We start from the raw sequence: 20,677 nt of genomic DNA, 5'->3' as shown, positions 1-20,677 counted from the left end.
TGTATACCTGAAACTTCAAGAGGGCTCTCGTCTAAAAAGCACTGAAACAAGGCTGTGCTGGACAGCCGCAGCACGCCGAGTACAACACTGTCCCATCTACGGCCCAGCCACCTCCCGTGCCCTGCCCTTTCGGAACTCGCACCCGCCGCCCCTCAGGCGGTCCCCGCTCTTTCTCCCAAGTTTTCCGCCTGCCGCATTCCTTCCCGGGCGCGTCGGCGCGCGCTGACGTCATGACGCCGCAAACGCAGCCCCGCCCCTGCAGAGCTGGGCGCCGGGACGGAACCGGACTTGCTTTCCTCTCCGGGATGTGAGGCTCTGGCTTCGGTAGTGCTCTGCGTTCGCCTCGGTCTTCCCGATCATCCCGCCGCCGCCGCCGCCGCCGCCGCCGCCGCCGCCCCCGAGTTCCCGTGCGCACGCGGAGGCCGGGCGGCCGGGTCCGTGAGGCGCGCGCCCGCGTGGTCGCCGCCCCTCGGAAGCCTCCGGGGCCGCACACGGGTTCGCTACGGAGGGAGGCGGGGGCCTGCGGGAGGAGGCGGAGGAGGAGCGAGGGAAGATGGCGGCCGTGGAGCTCGAGTGGATCCCCGAGACGCTCTACAACACCGCCATCTCCGCTGTCGTGGACAACTACATCCGCTCGCGTCGCGACATCCGCTCCTTGCCGGAGAATATCCAGTTCGACGTTTACTACAAGGTACGGCCGACCGGCTCGCTCGGACCCCGCCGCCGCCGCCGCCGCCCCTGGGCCGCACCCCCTTCCACGTCCGCGGCCCGGCCCGCAGCCCTGGAGGCAGGGTCCCCTCCGAGACCCGCTGCGGTGGCGGCTTTCCGACACCCCGCCACCCCCGCGTCTGCCTCCCGAGCTGTGCGGCCCCGGCGGGTTCCTGTGCGAGCGCTGCCCTCCATCTCCTCAGCGGCCCCGGTGTAGGCCTGCGGGGAATGCCTGGCCCAGCCCGGTCCCACCCGGTCCTCCCGTCGCTGGGGTATTTTTCGCCCTGTCCTCTTTAGTGTCAGCATCAGCTGGACTTTTTTTTTTTTTTTCCCCTGTGCTCCTCCCCCAGTTCTGGTCGGCACCTCTTCCCCCCCTTCCCCCCCAGTACTGCTTTCTTTTCTTTTTTTCCCCTCCCTCCGCTGGTCGGAGTTCTGTCCTTTTTCCTTTCTTCTCTCAAACCGATGTGACTTACTTAGGGATTATTGGAAATGGTCTGTGGCCCTCATTTGCATTTTCTTGAAAGCTTTTTGTGTGGTTTCGGGTTTGTTTTGGTTTTTCGGCTTACGCTTGGTGTTGAATTAGGGATTTTATTAATGGGGGAGTGTTGACCGGCTCTTTAGAATGGAAGCCGTGAAATTCCTTGAAGGAAAGAAGTAGAAATCTAAATTAGGCCCATCTATATGAAAATTGCAGTTTTGCAGCGTTCTTAAGTCGCTCCCCCTCAAAAAATCCGAACAGAAAGTCTCCCAAGTGGCTCTCCAAGGAGTTTGAAGGGTAAGTGTCCTTAGACGTGGACAATTTTTGCAGTGTTCTGAGAGGGAGGAGAACTTTGTGGACTCGGGGCCTCCCTTTTCCTCTCCCCCACATTGGAGTGGGAACACTGGATTTATTCACTGATCCTTGCTTTGAGTCATCGAGAACTCCAGTTTGCAGTAGCCACCTTTGCAAAATTTGACCAGTAGAGGTTTTATTTTTATTTTTAGATGCTAAATACTCCTTGTTTAGTAAGTGGTCTCCAACGGTGGAATTTGATATTTAGTAGATGTATACGCTCTTTTATGTATGTGTGATGTTTGAGGGCATTTGTTTTTTTAGAGAGATTGTCTGCTTTTTCCGGCTTGAGAACACTTTTTTAGAAATAGCAGCTGACATACTGCAGTCTTTAAAATCCTGCTGCTTTGCACCAGCTTTGAACAGTTCAAGTCATTTCCCTCCTGTTTGGAGAATCATTTTGATAACGTGTATTATAATTTTTGGGTTTAGAAGGAAACCTCCCTCCATTCCAAAGGGTTTTGATACATTGATTTACTTTCGTGTGTAACTAATGTTAATTTTATGCTTTTAAGCTACATTCGTCCCAAGGACAAATTAATCTTTTTTCAACTTTGGAAACTGCTGCAGTGTGCGCCATTCTGTCAGTTTTATTAAGTGGTATGCAGACCTGTACATCTTTGAGAGCCAGTCACTCGGAATCTAACCAGGAAAAATACTTTTACTACTTGGATTCTGTCAAAATACTTTAGTATCTTTTTTTTTTTTTTTTTTTTTTTTTTTTTTTTGGTTTTTCGAGACAGGGTTTCTCTGTGTAGCTTTGTGCCTTTTCCTGGAACTCACTTGGTAGCCCAGGCTGGCCTCGAACTCACAGAGATCCGCCTGGCTCTGCCTCCCGAGTGCTGGGATTAAAGGCGTGCGCCACCACTGCCCGGCTTTTTTTTTTTTTTTTTTTTTTTTTTTTTTAAAAGACAGTTTCTCCATGTGTCCTGGCTCTCGATCTGTAGACCTCTGGCCTCAAACTCACAAAGATCCGCCTGCCTCTGCCTCCCTAGTGCTGAGATTAAAGGCATGGGCCACCACTGTCTGGCTTCTTTCTTTCCTTTTTTTTGGAGACAGGCTTTCTCTCTGAGCTCTGAGTAGCCCTGGCTGTTCTCAGGCTGGCCTCAAACTCAAGATCCACCTGCCTTTGCCTCCTATGTGCTGGGATTAAAAGCATGTGCCACTACCATACTGCTTAAGTTGCTTTTTTTTTTTTTTTTTTTAAGACACGGTTTCTCTGTGTAGCTTTGCGCCTTTCCTGGATCTCGCTCTGTAGACCAGGCTGGCCTCAAACTCACAAAGATCTGCCTGCCTCTGCTTCCCAAGTGCTGGGATTAAAGGCGTGTGCCGCCACCGCCTGGCCTTAAGTTGCTTTTTTTTTTTAAGATTTATTTATTATGTATACAATGTTCTGCCTGCAGGCCAGAAGAGGGCACCAGATCTCATTACAAATGGTTGTGAGCCACCATGTGGTTGCTGGGAATTGAACTCATGACCTCTGGAAGAACAGCCAGTGCTCTTAACCACTGAGCCATCTCTCCAGCCCTTAAGTTGCCTTTTTATTTATTTATTGATTGATTTTAAGATTTATTTTAAGTTTTATTTATGTATTTATTATGTATACAGCATGTATGACTGCAGACCAGAAGAGGGCACCAGATCTCATTACAGATGGTTGGGAGCCACCTTGTGGTTGCTGGGAATTGAACTCAGGACCTCTGGAAGAGCAGTCAGTGCTCTTAACCTCTGAGCCATCTCTCCAGCCCTAGTTGCTTTTTTAAATACATATATTTGGCTATAGAAATGGCTCAGTGGTTAAGAACACTTGCTCTTGCAGAGGACCTGGGTTCACTTCCCAGTACCCACATGGTGGTTTACAACCATCCATAGTGTGATGCACAAACATACATACAAGCGAAACACTCACACATAGATAAAATTTTTAGCCAGGTGTAGTAGTGCAAGCCATTTTATTTTTATTTTTTTGAAAGTAAAACATATCTTTTTTTTTTTTTTTAAAGAAAAAGAACAGAACTCTTGTGTAATATATAGGGTTTCAGTTTTACAAAATAAAAACAGTTCTATGCATGGATGATGGCGAGTGTATGGGGTGCGATGGGTGGTGACGGTGGTGACGACTATGGCATCATTACATACAGACTAGAATCTGAAGTCCAGAAAGATGACAGTACCAAATGCTAGTGAGGATGCAGGAACAGCAGGCATTCACCTTCACTCCTGTTAAGAAAGCAAAAATGGGCTTGGGAATATAGCTCAAATGGTATAGACTTTCCAATCATGTATGAAGCCCTGAGTTTCCTCATCAGTACCCACTAAACTAGGTGTGACTGCACAGGCCTATAATTCCAGACTCAGGATGTAGAGGTAGGACGATCAAGAGTTCAAGGTAATGGACAGTTGGAGGCCAGCCTGAGCTACACAAAACCTTCTTTAAAAAAAAAAAAAAAAAAAGGCCAGGAAGGGTGGAACACGTTTTTTGATCCTAGTGCTTTGGAAGCAGAGGCAGGCCATTTTGGTCTAAATTGTGAGTTCCAGGCCAAGAAACTACCAAAACAATACAGGCTATTGTCACTCTCTTTGGTTGCCTCCCAGGACTTGAAGGTAAGGTCTAGTGTTTTAAGGTATCACAGAGAATAAGTAACTGGAGTGCCCAACCCAAACAGCTGCATCTACAAGGCTTGAGGAGCATCGTGAAAGAGGGGGCAGCAAGAGTGTAAGAGCCAGAGGATAAGGAGTTCCACTAATTAGTGTCCTCCCAGACAGGACAGATGCTACAGGAAATCCCAATAGTGTGGTTGCCTAGACAAGACCAGGGAGAAACTTTATTCTATCAAAGATAGTTAGCCCAGCAATAATTGATATTTTCTGAACTTTCTCCCTCCTGTTGGGAGGATTAGCCAATGGTATCAGGACATGAAATCATCAAACTCACCGGGCAGTGGTGCGCATGCCTTTAATCCCAGCACTCGGGAAGCAGAGGCAGGAGGATCTCTGTGAGTTTGAGGCCAACCTGGTCTACAGAGCGAGATCCAGGCCAGGCACCAAAACTACACAGAGAAACCTTGTCTCGAAAAAACAAAACAAAACAAAACAAAAATGACCAAACTCTCTCACCAGTGGTCTGAGATGCAGACATCACCTGTATCAGGGATAAAAGACAGAGGTCATCTCAGACCCTGAGTGTTGGCTAACCCAGTTTGGGTCTTGGTATTGAAGGATATTTGTTTGCACTGACTCTGAGAGTGATAATAATGTTTACTTTGAATCAGAGGGCAGAGTCAGCAATTGGCTGAACGGAATTAACCATAGAGATTTTAGAGGACCCAGATAGAGGGGCACAGGAAGATACAGGGAGGGGCTCAGAGAGACTTGGGACCTTTTTGATCTGGGAAGCATGGAGAGTTAGGGTCAGCTGGTTGTTCCTCTGTGTGCAAGCCATTTTAATCGCAGCACTTGGGAGGCAGAAGCAGGTGGATTTCTGTGAGTTGTAGGCCAGCTTGGTCTACAGAGCAGCCATAACTACAAATGAGACAGGTGAATTAGGAGCTAAGAGAACTCGCTCAGGGTAAGGAGTAGTCTGAGATTTTTGTGGGAAAGCTAAGCAGAAGGTGGAAATAGTTACTGAAGTCTGTGGTAGGAAAAACTGGCTAAAATACATGAATGAATATAGGCAGTAAGTAGTAAGTAGATGGTTACATAAAAATTGATAGCCTACAAAATAAATGGCTTTGATTCCCAATATTTTTTCCCAAGGATAGAATTATTTTGTCATAGAAATGGATAGAACATGCTGAAAAATTGTAAAACAGTGTACAGATTGATAATAAAACTGGGTGTCATAATGCATGCTTATAATCCTAGTATTTGAGGATCTGAGACAGGGAGATCACAAATTCAGGGCTTGCATATGGAGACTCTGTCTCAACAACAAAAAAGCAAAAAGTTAGAAAATAAATTGAAGCTAAACTTGGTGGCTCAGGCTATAATTATAGGACTAGGGAGGTGGAGGAGACAGGAGGAACATTTCAGAGTTCAGGGCTAGCCTGGGCTACAGTGGTAGGCTCTTTCTCAAAATTCATTAGTTAACTAATTAAGATGTTAGCTGATGGTGGCACACTCCTTTAATCCCAGAGCTCGAGAGGCAAAGGCAAGCCGTCTGTGTGAGTTCGAGGCTAACCTAGTCTACAGAGTGAGTTCCAGGATAGCCAGGACTGCTTCATAGAGAAACCCTGTCTAGAAAAACCAAAAAAAGATTTTACTTAGTGTAGGAAGCATTAAATTATCCGGGGAAGTGGAGTCCTACTACAGCACATTCATGTCTATTATGTCCTGTAATGGAGAGGCTGTCATGGCCACAAAGGGAAAGAACTGTGTGGCCATTGAGCAGCAGACATGCTTTTTGGGAATCCAGGTTCAGATGGTGTCCATGAACTTGCACAAATTTTTCCTATGGGTCACAGACTCTATATAGGCCTGGCTGGGCTGGTCACTGACATCCGGACAGTTGCCCAGAGCCTCAAGTTCCAGCTGAACCTGTATAACTTGAAGGAAGGTCAGCAGATCAAGTCTTATATCCTCATGCATGGTGGCCAGCCTATTCATGAGAAGCAGTTTGGTCCCTACTCTGTAGAGCCTGTCATCACTGGGTTGGATCCAAAGACCTTTAAGCACACCATTTGTTCTCTAGACCTCATTGTCTGTCCATGGTGACTGATTACATTATAGTCAGTAGTACCTGCTCTGAACAAATGTATGGGATGTTCAAGTCTCTTCTGGCAGCCCAACATGGATCCAGAACACCTGTCTGAAACCATTTCCCAAGCCATACTGAATGCTATGGGCCTCCAGGATGCCGTATTAGGCATGAATGAGCATCATTGTTGACATCGTTGAAAATGACAAGATCACCATCAGGACACTGAAGACCCACATGGACTAACCCTGTGCCCTGATCCCAGTTTTCTTTGTAATAAAATTGCTTTTCGGTCTTTTGGTTTTTTGAGACAGGGTTTCTATGTGTAACAGACCTGGCTGTCCTGGAACTCACTTTGTAGACCAGGCTGGTCTTGAACTCACAGAGATCCGCCTGCCTCTGCCTCCAGAGTACTGGGATTACAGGTGTGTGCCACCACTGCCCAGCTCAAATTGTCTTTCTTAAATTTTTTTCTGGGGAAAATGAAAGAAACAAGAAAAATTTGCAACACTGTGGTTGAGAGAGGTGCATTTTAAGATAGCTGGGTGTATTAGAAAGCTATACATTAATACACTGACACTGGCACAGTGACAGGAGAGTGAGATGGAATGTTGAGTATAATAGACAGCCCGGAAAGAAACTAAAACAATTTGAAGTTTCTTTACATAATGAAGTTATAGGGGGTGGTGTGGTGTGGTGGTGGCGGTTTACACCTTTAATCCCAGGGCTGGGGAGGCAGAGGCAGGCTGATCTCTGTGAGTTTGAGGCCAGCCTGGTCTACAGAGTGAAACACTATATTGAAAAAGCAAAAAAAAGGGGGAGGGGGAGACAGACAGACAGACAGTGCTGTATTTAAAATCAAATTGGAGCCGGGCGGTGGTGGCGCACGCCTTTAATCCCAGCACTCGGGAGGCAGAGCCAGGCGGATCTCTGAGTTCGAGGCCAGCCTGGGCTACCAAATGAGTTCCAGGAAAGGCGCAAAGCTACACAGAGAAACCCTGTCTCGAAAAACCTAAAATCAAATTGGAAAAGATTTTTGGGATGCTTTATTTAAATAACTGGCTGTTTGTTATATAAGTTAGACCACTACATCAGATCATGTACCAAAATTAACTCTATGAATTAAAATTTTAAATACACCTATTAGAATCAACAGAATAAATTATCAGGTCTGCCTCTTACATGGAGAAATGACTGAAATTTATTGATTAAAGAATTTTTAAATGTAATTTAAAAATTTTAAAACTATCACATAAATAGAAACAAAAAGTAAAAGTTGCCCTTCTTGCCAACACTGCAGTGCCATCTTGGCACGGAGAAGACTTCTCGAAGTATGAAACAAAAAGCCTGGAAGAAAAAGCATGAGGACTTGAATTCAGTTGTCAGATTCGGCAGGCAGGCTCCATTGGACTCCCTGGCCAGCCAGCCTAGCCTAGTTGGTGAGCTTCAGGCCACTGTAGGACCCTGCCTCAGAAAAACTGAGGCGGTCATTGTTCCTGAGGAACAACATTCAAGATTGAATGTGTCCTGTATGTATCTACCGCAGAGGCTTGTGTACCTGCACACACCCAGTAAAAATAAAACCCTAAAAGAAGAAAAAAGAATATTAAACAATAGAAACTACTACAATGTTTGTGGGAGTTCAAATTTATATTTGTTATTTTTGGTTTTTGTTTTGGGTTTTCGAGACAGGGTTTCTCTGTATTGTCCTGGAGCTCACTCTATAGACTAGGCTGGCCTCAAATTCAGAGATCCACCTGCCTCTGCCTCCCAAGTGCTGGGATTAAAGGTGTGTACCGTCACCCGGTTGACATATCATTTTTAATGTTTTAAAACTTATGCTTTATGTACACCTGTGTGTGAAGGCAAGAGAAGATCCTTGGGTACCATCTTCTAGATTACCATCTATTTCTTTTGAGACAGTGTCTCATTGGCAAGACCGGCTGACCAGTGTGTCTCAGGGATCTTGATGTCTCCACCGTCAGGTGTTGGGGTCATAAGTATACAGGAGGGTGCCATCCTTTTACATGATGCTGGAGACTTAACTCTGGCCTTCAGCTTACAGAGCAAGCAAGCACTTTATTGATTGACTGAGCTAACTCCCCAGCATCCATTTCCTTCCTTCCTCTGTTCCCCAACACTTCCCTTTTCTTCCCACCCCTCTGATGTTGAGACAAGGTCTCATGTAGCCTGAAACTCAAGATCTTCTAGCCTCTTCCTCCTAAATGGTAGGCATACTACCATGCTTGGTTTTTGTTTTTTAAATAATTTGTTTTACTTTTATTTTAGAGAGAGTATGTTTATGCAGGTGTGCATTTTTACTTATGCCATGGCATTTGTGTGAAAGCCAGAGTGGAACAACTTAGAGTAGTCGTTTGTCTTTCCTCCCTGAGCTCCAGGGATCAAATTCAGTTTGTCAGGTTTGGTGAAAAGTATCTTTACCTGCTGAGCCATATTGCCCGGCCTTTATTTTACTTTTAAAAGTGGAGGGGGAGGGGGCGAGCCTGGGCAGTTACACTTGGAGTCTGGAAGGAAGCTTGTGGTTGTAAATAAACGTGTGTCCTCTGGAAGAGCTGTGTGTGCTTCTGACTGTTGAACCACCTCTTCAGCTCCTTTTCCCTGCTGGAGGTAGAGGGCTTGCCTAGCATGTTGAGGTCCTTGTTAGCTAGATCCACAGCACCATAAAAATAAACAAATCATGCTGGGCGGTGGTGGTACACGCCTTTAATTCCAGCACTCGAGAGGCAGAGGCAGGTGGATCTCTGTGAGTTCGAGGCCAGCCTGGTCTACAAAGCGAGTTCCAGGACAGGCTCTAAAGCTACACAGAGAAATCCTGTCTTGAAAAACCAAAAAAAAAAAAAAAAAAAAACCAAAAAAAACCCCCACCAAACCTTTCATGTTAAATGAAACACATACAAAAATAGAATAGAGTGATGGGTAGACCTGTGTTTGTCTCCTACACAGCTCTAAAAGTCATCATTTCTTATGTATATGTATATACATACACTTTTTTTATTGTGTGTATGCACATGTAGATATCAGAGAAAACCTGCAGGAGTTGGTTCTCTTCCCCCACCATGTGGGTTCTAGGGATCAAACTCAGGTCCTAAGCCTTGGCAGCAAGCCCTTGCTTACTGAAACATCTTGCTAACACAGAGTTACTGTTTCTTATAATCTGGTTTGGTAGCATGTGCCTGTAATTCCAGCAGTTAGGAGGCTAAGACAGGAGGGTCAAGAAATTAAAGACCACTGGGCTATGGTGGCACACGCCTTTAATCTCAGCACTTTGGAGGCAAAGCCAGGCGGATCTCTTAGTTCGAGGCCAGGAAAGGCACCAAAACTACATGGAGTCTTGAAAAACCAAAAAAAAAAAAAAAAAAAAAAAAAAAAAAAAAAAAAAAGAAAGAAATTAAAGACCAACATCATAGGTAGCCTAATTCAAACAGTGAGATCCTGTTTTTTGTTTGTTTGTTTGTTTGTTTGTTTTCGATTGTTTCTTTTTTGGTTTTTCCAGGCAGGGTTTCTTTGGTAGCCTTGGCTATCCTAGAACTATCTCTGTAGACCAAGCTGGCTTCAACTTGCAGAGATCATTCTGCCTCTGCCTTCAGAGTGCTTCACCTGTGATATTTTAGTAACTAACATTCTAGTATAATGCATGTCTAATTTCAGTTTACTTGTTTCAGTCAGGACCCTGAGTCCCACTACCATTAAGTTCCCTTTTTTGGACTCAGGATCTCATATAGTCCAGGGTGGCCTTAAACTTCCTAAGTGGTTAAGAATAACTGTTCTGATCCTTCTGTCTCCCATGTACTGGGATTATAGACATGCAGCACTACCCACAGGGTTGCCAAGTACTATATTAACTGAGCTAAATCCCCAGCTCTTTTCAGTGGTCCTGGAAAATATCTTTTTGTGTGCCTGTGTTGAATGTATGTAATGTGTAATGTATCTGCCCTTGCACACGTGTATACCAAGATCAGAGAAGACATTGTGGGCCCTACTTTATCACTTTGCCTGATCTTGAGAGAAAGTTTCTTACTAGACCTGGAGCTAGGCTGTTAGCCAGCAAGTTCCAGTGGCATTCCTGTCTGTGCTCCCCAAGTGCTGGAATTATACTCACGTGTGGCCATGCCCAGTCTTTCACATTGATGATGGGGATTTGAATTTAGGTCCTCTTGCTTGGGTAGCAAGTACTCTTATCCACTGAGCAATCTCCTTAGAGTAGATATCTTTCTTAAGTGTTACTTTGGCTGTAAATTCAGTTTTTTTTTCTTTTTTTCTTTTCATTTCTTTCTTTCCTCCTTTTTTGTGTGTGTTGTTGTTATTGTTGTTTTAAAGAAATGGATTATGTTGTATTGTGAACAGAATTTTCTAGTCTGGAATTTCAGTGGTTGCTATATGAAATGTCACTATCCCCCCACTGGGGGGTACTTTTATATTTGTCTCTGTGGAGACTTCATGAATTTCATGGTTCATACCAGATTTGTTTGGTTTTGTATGTGAGTGTGATTGTAGTGTGTGCAGTGCAGGTGTGTATGTGGAAAGCCAGAGGTCAAGCTTGGGTATTGTTTCTCAGGAGCTGTGTACCTTGGTCCTTTTGTTGGTTGTTTCAGACAGGGTCTTACTATGTAGGCCAGGCTGGCCTTGAACTCATACAGAGATGTGCCTGCCTCTGCCTCCTGAGTAAAGGAATGTACCACTATGCCCTGCTTCACCTTGCTTTGGGGGAAGGGTCTCTTTTATTAGCCGTGTGTGTGTGTGTGTGTGTGTGTGTGTGTGTGTGTGTGTGTGTGTGTGTGTATGTGTGTCCCCCCGTGTCCATCCGTCCTCCTAGACCTGCATAGTGAAACCTTATCTCAAAAAAGGGAAAAAAGAATGGGGGGAGATTAAAGGCATGTGTCCTTGAACTCACAGAGATCCAGGAGGATCTCTGCCTCTGGAAGGCTAGGATTAAAGGGGTGTGCGCCACCATTTTCTGTCCTCTATGTCTATCTAGTGGCTGTTCTGTCCTCTGACCCCAGGTAAGTTTATTAGGGTACACAATATACTGGGGGACACAATATCACCACATCCCTGGATCTCACTCTAGACCAGGCTGACCTTGAACTCACAAAGGTCTGCCTGCCTCTGCCTCCGGAGTGCTGGGATTAAAGGCATCTGCCGCCGCCACCGCCACCGCCACCACCACCGCCACCACCACCACCACCATCCCCCGGCTCTTTTTAAACTTCTTTAGCTACCTTCCTAAATCTGTGAGGATTGTTTTTCTTCTCTGATAGATAATGATTAATTTTAGATCAGAGAATACTTCTTTATAGAGCTGTAGGGTGTGTGTGTGGGGGAGTCACCACTATTTTCTCCAAACTAGCATAGTGCCTTGTAGCTAAAATTTTCCTATGTCCCACCCAGTCCACAGCCGCTCAGACCCAAGTAAACACACACACAGAAGCTTATATTAATTAAAACTGTTCTGCCATTAGCTCAGGCCTACCACTGACTAGCTTTTACACTTAAACTTAGCCCATTTCTGTTAATCTATATGTCACCATATGTTCTGTGGCTTTACCTGTGTGCCATTACATGCTGCTCCCTGGACAGTGGGCTGGTGTCTCCTGACTCAGCCTTCTTCCTCTTCCCAGAATTCTCCTTGTCTGCTTATCCCGACTATACTTCCTGCCTGGCTACTGGCCAGTCAACTTTTTATTTATCAACCAATCAGAGCAACACATTCACAGCATACAGAACCTCCCACAGCAGTGCCTTATTCAAATATTCAGAGATTTATTGAGTTAATGGAAGTGGGGCTGGGGTAGAGTACACAGTTAGCATGTGCAACACCAAGGGTTTGATCCCCAGCACCAAAAATTAGTGAAAATAACTGGAATGCTCCTGTTACAGCATTTTGGTCTTTGCTATCAAAACCATGAAGATACAACTCAGTGCTCTGAGGTTTATGAAATGAATCTGCCTTGATCTGATGTTAAAATAGGAAATACCTATTTTTATCTATAAATTAAAGCAACCATATTCAGAATTTGTTCTAAAATTTTCCATTTTTGTCAGTCTCCTAAGTAGAAAAGTGAGGTTGCTGTTATACCAGCTACTAGCACTTTGCCCTAAAAAAGTTGCTTAAATCACCTATGGCAGTTAACAGAGACCTACAACTGGACAAGGTACAGAGACTAAGACTGGAATGCTCAGCTCATACTCCCTCCTCCCAAGGCTCATAGTTCATTGTAGAGTAAGGAACTAAAAAGACTGGAAGTGTCAGAGATTATAGATGATCACAATGAAACAGCAGGGCAGTTACATTTTTGAACTCATGGCAGTTGTGACAGCATGACAGGTAAGTCCTACTTCAAGCTAGACAAAATACCAGCCTGGAGTGAGGAGGTGGACATGAAGTCCCACCCCTACCTGAGGAGCTGTTGGCAACTGATAGCCACTGGGAGAGAAAGAGTCGATTTTCTTTTAAGGATGTGGCCCTAGGAAACTAACCTAAGCACCAGTGGATGGCCCTACAACCAAGAGAATATGTGTAACACAAATTGTTACACACATATGTACAAAGTTGTGTTAGTGGTGAAGGAAGCTGGATCTGGAAAGAGTTGGGGAGGCAGGATTGAATATGACCAAAATACATTGTATGACATTCTCAAAAATTAATACAAATTTTTTTTTTTTTAAAGAGGATTGGAAAGGATTGGAAGTAGGGCACACACCTTTAATCCCAGCACTTGGGAGGCAGGAGCAGGTGTATATATTTGAGTTTGAGGCCAGCCTGGTCTACAGAGTGAGTTCCAGGACAGCCAGGGCTGCACAGAGAAACCCTGTCTCAAAAAACCAAAATTAATCAAATAAATTCTGTTTAAAAAAAATAGAACAATAAAGCCAAATACTTACAAACTTTTTAAAAAGGTACTGTGAAAAGTTAAGTATATAAGATTAATTGTTAGAAGTTTCTCATAACGTGTTCATAACATGGTTGGGGCGACTTATCTATGTGTAAAATTAGAGGGTTTTCCTTAGTATCATATTCACCAACTTCTGGACTGTGAATAAATAATAACAGCATAACAATACTGAATACTTGGTTGGCTAATTATAAACTACGGAGTAGAGACTGTCTTCAGTTTGTTTCTTCTGAGTTCCAAGTTCCATCCAAAGGTTAGGGTAACTACCAATTTGCATTATTCATTCCAAAAATTTAAATGCGTGTCTAGTACCAGGCATTGTGCTAAAGATTGGGGATATAGTAGTGACTGAAGCCACTTCCTAGATTGCAGAGTGTAATGGAGTAATGGTTAACAGACAGATGCCTTTTAGGTTAATGCATGTGTCTTGAGTCTCCTTCTGGAAGAAAGCACACTGTATCATGGGAAAAATATAATAAATGGAATTTAAATTGAGAAGTCTGAAAGATCTCCATGAGGAAGTAACATGTTAGTAGAGACAAATTTTGTTTTGTTTTTTCAAGACATGGTTTCTCTGTGTAGCTTTGGTGCCTGTCCTGGATCTCACTCTGTAGACCAGGCTGGCCTTGAATTCACAGAGATCTCTACCACCACTCAGCTTAGTAGAGACAACTTGAGTGATAAGTTAACCAAAGAGTTCTGGTACTTGTGCTTAGTGTGGGGCAGTGGCTTATATATCCAAAAGTCAGAAATGAGAGAGAGCTAAGGTGGTGGGACTGTAGGGACTGGGCCAAAGGCAAGAAAGGTGAGGGCAGATAGATGACTTTCAGGAGGTGGTTACATCCAGGATTTTGGGTATGTTCTGAATGCATAGGGAGTGCAAGTATAAGGGAGATTTTAAATGGGAATGGCATATTTAGGTGGTTTTGTTGGTTTTGAGTTAGCTGGCGTCTCACTATATAATTCCAACTAACTGGCCAGGAACTTCCTGTGTAGACTAGGCTGGCTTCAAACTCATGGCAGCCCTCCTGCCTCTGCCCTTTTAGGTGCTGGGATTACAGGTATGTGCCACCAAGGCTGCCTGCCAATTTCCTTTTTTTTTTTTTTTTTTTTTTTGGGAACAGGGTCTTACTAGATAAGTCTAGCTGGCTTCTAACTCACTATGCCCAGTTCCTGTTTACTGTTTGAAGGGTAGTGGAGAGACCAGTTCTGCCGAACTGTTAAGTAACGGGAGTCAAAGAAGGTAATGGTGGAAGTGGAGATTTGGAAATGTGGCTCCTTTACCGCAGCTGGGTAACCTTTTTTAATGTATTTTTGACAGATTTATGTACACACACGATGTGTTGTGTTGTATTCACCCTCATTGTCTCCATTCCATTAGCGCTGACTACTTGTGCCATTAGGCTGTGGTTTTCTCAGGTTGCATCTCTGAAGAAAACGGCACCCTCTTCCTTAGCAGTCTTCTCCTTCGTAGAGAGATACCAGCTTTTTATTGACTGTCATTTCAAACTTTTATGTATGCATATATATTTAAACACAAATGAAATGATATTACTCCCAACTTGGGGAGAACTTATTTACTTTTTGTGTATTATGGAAGATTTTTCTTGATGATAAGCCCCTTGGTTATTTAACTTGTTTCTGAGGTTTTTTATTTTATTTTTTTTCGAGACAGGGTTTCTCTGTGTAACAGCCCTGGCTGTCCTGAAACTCCGTCTGTAGACCAGGCTGGCCTTGAACTCAGAGGCACCTTCCTCTGCCTCCCAAGCATTGGGACTAAAGGCTTGCGCCACCACCGCCTGGGTGTTTTGGTTTATTTTTACTGTTTCATTAGTTCCAAACAAACAGGATAGATGAGTTTCTGTGTATTTGTGTATGCTTATGCAATTGCTTTAATTGATTATTTCTGTGGGTTTTTTTTCCCATATTTTTTCCCTATATATTTGTGGTGATATATTGGGTACCCTAATAAAGCTTGCCTTGAGGATCAGAGGACAGAGCCAGCCACTAGATTAGACATAGAGTCTAGACATTGGAGGCACACACTAACTTTAATCCCAGTACTGGGAAGCACACATGCCTTTAATCCCAGGAAGTGACAGCAGGGCAGAGAAAGGTATATAAGGCGTGTGGAAATAGGAACTAAAGCAGTTCAGCTGAGACCCATTCAGGTGAAGATTGAGGATTTCAGTCAGAGAATTCGTGGAGTTGGTTAGGTGATAGGTGGTGGCTGTGACTTGCTCTGCTTCTCTGATGTTTCAGCTTTCACCCTAATACCTGGCTCTGGGTTTTTATTAAAAAGACCATCTAAGATTTGAGCAACATATAGTAGTTTTGGACTTTGTTCCTTTATTTTCTTCTCTTTGAGATATGGTCTCCCTATGTGGCTCACTATATAGGCCAGATATCTGCCTGCCTCTGCTGCCTCTTGAGTGCTGGGATTAAAGATGTATGTCACCACACCCAGCCTTGCACTCAATTTCTTTTATATCGTTTACTAAAATTTCCATATTTTTGTTAGAAATTATACATTGATTTTTATGCTAATTTGATATTAAGACTAAACGGTTCCTTTCAGATTGTGGTTAATTTTTAATTCACTTGGGGAGCTGCTGTGCCAGTTCAGAATCATGGGGACTAAGGAAGGCTTTTGTTCCTTTCTGAACTGCCCAAGTTTTCTGGGCTTGGAGCTGGCTTGCATTGTCCTGACAATAGTTGTCTTCAGTTTTATTATAAGATGTTTTACTTTGGTTCCTGGAAACCTTTGCTCTTAAAAAACTTGATCGTAAAGCTGGGAGGTGGTGCCACAAGCCTTTAATCCTACCACTAGGGAGGCAGAGGCAGGTAGGTGGATCTCTGTGTTAGAGACTAGCCTGGTCTACAAAGCAAGTTCTAGGACAGCCAGGGCTACACAGAGAAACCCTAACCCCCCCCCCCCAAAAAAAAAAAGAAAAAAAACTTACTCATTAAACTGACTGTGATGGTGAACACTTGTAATTCACAAGATTGGAGGCCGGAGGATCACAAATTGCTGCATAGTGAGTTCAACACCAACCTGGGCTATATGAAACCTTGTCTCAAAATGCAACAAAAACCAAAAATTCCTTCTCTTTTTGGGGTGTTGTTGTTGTTGAGATAGGGTTTTTCTGTAGCTCTGGCTGTCCTGGAATACACTTTGTACACCAGTCGGCCTCTGTCTCCTGAGTGGTGGGATCAAAGGTTTGGGCCACTGCCATCTGGCTCAAAAATCCCCTCTTAATCAGGCAGTTCATCCTTTTTTTTTAGACTAATAATTTATCTAACAAATATCTATACCTTACTTTGGAAACTAAAGCACCAGGGATGCTGCCTACTCCTGGGTCCTCCAGAATGAGAAGAAAGTGAGGAAGCCTTGAAAGAAAAGGCCAGAAACACAGGGTACTTACATTAAAAAAAAAAAAAAATCTATTTACAAGGGCTACAGGGTGGCTGGAGGAGATTGAGACCTTGGGAGAACAGGAGGAGCCTAGTGGGCAGCGAAGGTCCTTATGTTTCCATCCCTCTGCCCTCAGTTTTCTTCCCTGTCCACGTCTAGTTAGGTTTTCTTTAAAAGTCCACTGCAAGCCGGGCGGTGGTGGCGCACGCCTTTAATCCCAGCACTCGGGAGGCAGAGCCAGGCGGATCTCTGTGAGTTCGAGGCCAGCCAAGTGAGTTCCAGGAAAGGCGCAAAAGCTACACAGAGAAACCCTGTCTCGGGGAAAAAAAAAAAAAAAAAAAAAAAAAGTCCACTGCAGAGTTGAAGCTGCTGAGGGAGGACTTAGAGGTTGGTAAGAATGGGAGGTAAGAATTCATTTACCTCTACCCTTTGTTCTTGGGGCCTAGCTGGGGCAGGAGCTTGATGGAATATAGGCCCCCATTTCCAGGCCCATTTGGGACTCCTAAATGGATGTGGACGGTAGTCCAGTGGGGCCCTGAGAAAAAGTGTGGGTAGGAATGACTTTGGGCACCTTGTCAATCTGGGCTGCTCTGGGTTTGTGAAATGAGGATAATGAGGCTAACAGTCATGTTGTATCATCCTGTCATATTTCCCCCAACACCTCAAGTGAGGAAGGGTGAGAGTTGGTTGCATTGCTGGAATGGTGGATGGTAAGTCACTGGGACTGGAATTGAAAAGGGGTTGGAGAAGCAAGCATTTGCTAAGGAGCTGGATCCTCAGACACTACAGTTCATCTAAGAAGCTGTGGACCTAGGCCTCTAGTAAGGAGAGCGAGCCTTCAATCAGGTGTGGGATCCAGCAGGGTTCCAGCTTCAGAAGTGGCATCTGAGATTTGGACATCTCTGTGCAGGCATGAGCTTTGTGGGAGAACTTGAATCTGTGTAGTTGGGGTTCATCTTCCAGATTTATTCCTGGGTACCATCATCTCTACAAGCTAGTTCACCCACTGTCCTTGGGGAAGATGAGCTGTCCAAGGAGAGGGCAGTGTTCACCCAGCATTCAACCTACCGACCACATGTTTGTAGACAAGGTTTCATCCGTGACCCCAAAGAGGAGCTCTGGAGAGTAGTATTACCAAAAACAAATGCAGGAAACACTGGATTTTGTAGGGAGATAGTAGTGTTGGGATCCACTAAGATTCTGGGGCTGATACGGTGATATGGCCTGTGAAACTGATGTAGCCAAGCTCTAGAACTGGTGTGTGCACCTTAACCTAGATGATAGAATGGTCTGCTCAGCTTTGGCGAAATGGTGGGCCACCAGGTACACTGTCCTAGCCATGTGTTCAGCACCAGATTTAAGTGCAGCTCATCTTTCTGGAGAGCGAAGGAGAGATGTGAAGAAAAGGACAGCAGAGGCTAGGAAGGTGTGCAGAGAACAGTGAGAGAAGGACTGGAGCTCGTGGGAAAGGCAGGCAGGAAAAGAGAAGGAATCAGTGGAGCAGTCCACACATTCCTGGATACCCTGAGATCTTCCCTTCTTCCACTGAAGTAGAAAAAGTGCCTTGGCCTCATACTATGGCAGTGGTGCATCGTGAACATAATCATTAGCTACTGGTTCTTGAACCTTTTATTCCAAAGACCCTTGTTGATGAGCACAAGTTCCCTTGTGCCTGCCAGCTGTGCCTGGTACATGGTTCCAAATGAGCCATTGTCACTCACTTGGATTTCTGAGCTGAACCACCTCTTAGGAGCACTGCATAGGGTGACTACCACCATAGTCACCTTCCCACTGTCAGCCCAGCCTCACTCCCGAGTGTCAGGAAACTAGTATGTTCAAGGCTCCCATGCCTCCACCCATGTCCCCTAACTAATGCCTGCCTCTGCCCTCTACCTCTGCTAGTGGCTGACCCACCCTCACCCCAACACCTATGGCCCATCATATCATGGCTGCAGGGCTCACCTGCTGGACTCCTGCTTCTTCCAGGCTGCATCTGTCAGGCTCCCCAGTTCATCTTTTTATTAGATGACCTCGTAACTAACTCTTGTGCATATACTATTACAAATGTATAGCCAGGCGGTGGTGGCGCACGACTTAAGTTCCAGCATTCAGGAGGCAGAGGTGGGTGAATCTCTGAGTTTGAGGACAGCCTGGTCTACAGAGTGAGTTTGAGGATAGCCAGCACTATACACAGAGAAACATTGTCTCTAAAAACAAAAGAAAAAAGAAAGAAAAAAAATATGTTAATAATTAGTGTTACAGGTTGTTTTCGTTTATTTTTGTAGTATTTTATATTCATGAACATTTTAGATTTTTGTTTTTGTTTCTTGAGATGGGGTTTTACACTGTAGCCCAAATTGACCCAGAACTTACTGAATAGTTTGTCCCCGCCTCCCCCAGACAGGGTTTCTCTGTAGTTTTGTGCCTTTCCTGGAACTCACTTTGTAGACCAGGCTGGCCTCGAACTCACAGAGATCCGCCTGCCTCTGCCTCCCGAGTGCTGGAAATAAAGGCGTGCACCGTTTCCACCACCTGGCACATTTTAGAGTTTTGTGTGAATATTTATCCTTGATATTTTTGCCTGTGATATATTGGTTACAAAGTCAATGTTACCAGGTCACTTTTAATATTCTTATTTTTGTGTGTTCATGTGTGCAGGTTACATGTATGTGCACAAAGTGTAGAGGCCAGAGATCTGTTTTGAGAGTCTCTTCACTGGCCTGGAGCTCCCTAAGCAGGCCAGATGAACTGGGCTAGCCTGTGAGTTCCAAGGGATCCTCCTGTCCCTATCTCCCAGCACTTGGATTATAAACACTACATCATGTCTCTCTTTTTCACAGGGGTTCTGGAGTTAGAGCTTAGGTCTTCATGCTTGTATTGGCTAACACTTCCCTGCTGAGTTATCTCCCCAGCGCCGATTTAGCTTTTTTTTTTTTTTTTTTCCAAAATCTGCCCTTTATTTATGATTTAGCTTTTTAACATTTAAAAATTTGGGGTTGTTGAGATAGCTTGGTGGGTAAAAAAAAGCCTTCCATGAAAGCCTGGAGTTCAGTCTCTAGAACCTGAAGAGAGAATGGTTCCTGAAAGTTGTACTCTTCCACGCATGGTGCCTGCATTTACACACTCACAATAATTATGAATAAAATGAAAAAATTTTTTTTAAATATTTAGGGATTAGATACGATTTTTATCTCAAGTTGGTATCTCCAACCCCCCCCCCCTTTGGCCTGTCAACTATATTAATTTTTATTTGGGGATAAATTTAAGGGTGAAACAAACTTGAATGGTACTGTTAAATCATTACCTGTGTCTGGTAATTTAAATATGAATCCATTTTATCTAGAAAAGGTAAGTGTCTCAGTATGGAAACAGCTGTTGTTTGTGACAGAGCAGGTTCAAACTGTATTTTTTTTTTTTTTTTTTTTTTTTTTTTGGAGACAGGATTTCTCTGTATAGACCAGGCTGGCCTCGAAGTCACAGAGCTAGGCATGCACCACCATTGCCCAGTTTAATCCATATCTTAAGGAAGCACCGCCCCTAAATTTTATTCAAACTCCATTTAGTAGGTTATACCAATTTTTAGTTAGGGATATTAAGAATTGAACAACACATGCAGTTGAACTCCTTTTTATTTGACTGGCAAGTACAGACAAAATGGTTTTTTAACTTGTTTCATGTTATCTATTTTATAAAAAATTATAAGCCTTCAGGTTGATAGTGGTGAGTCAGTCATTTTGGCAAGGGTTTGGGAGAGCATGTGTACAAAGTGTGTGCGTATGTGTGTGCATGCATGCTTCTGTGTGCGTCTCAGAGCTTCTATGTGCGAGTGTATGTTTGTGTATGCACATGTACCATGGCACACTTGTTACAGTGTGAGTGTAAAGGTCTGAGGATAACCTTGGATGTCAGTCCTCCCATCTTGTTCTTCGACTGTGTATGCTATTCTCCTGTCTCCACCTTCCTCCCTCTTCTTCATAGAGTCTTGGGATTGCAGACCGGGCATTCAAACTGAGATCCTCATGCTTGCATGGCAAATGCTTTTACCCCCTGAGCCATTGGAAGTTAAGATTGTTTTTCTTAGTGTTTTGGGGGAATGTCTGAGTATCTTGGTT

At 44.2% G+C, this 20,677-nt stretch overlaps 1 protein-coding gene and 1 pseudogene across 1 annotated transcript in view; both read left to right on the top strand.

Moving 5' to 3' along the window:
- The first annotated feature begins 431 nt into the window (after positions 1-431).
- Positions 432-20,677, top strand: part of Appbp2 (amyloid beta precursor protein binding protein 2) — a 56,192-nt gene continuing 35,946 nt past the window's right edge. The window contains exon 1 of the mRNA XM_059271412.1: positions 432-691. Within this exon, the coding sequence (XP_059127395.1) occupies positions 554-691 (138 nt within the window). The 5' untranslated portion in view covers positions 432-553. The remainder of the gene's footprint in view (positions 692-20,677) is intronic.
- On the top strand, positions 5,859-6,482 carry LOC131917528 (proteasome subunit beta type-3-like; annotated as a pseudogene).

Source organism: Peromyscus eremicus, chromosome 8a, assembly GCF_949786415.1.
Source record: "Peromyscus eremicus chromosome 8a, PerEre_H2_v1, whole genome shotgun sequence".
In the NCBI taxonomy this organism is placed as follows: domain Eukaryota; kingdom Metazoa; phylum Chordata; class Mammalia; order Rodentia; family Cricetidae; genus Peromyscus; species Peromyscus eremicus.
Note: the sequence above shows the minus strand (reverse complement) of the source record. Positions and strands in the feature narration are given on the sequence as shown.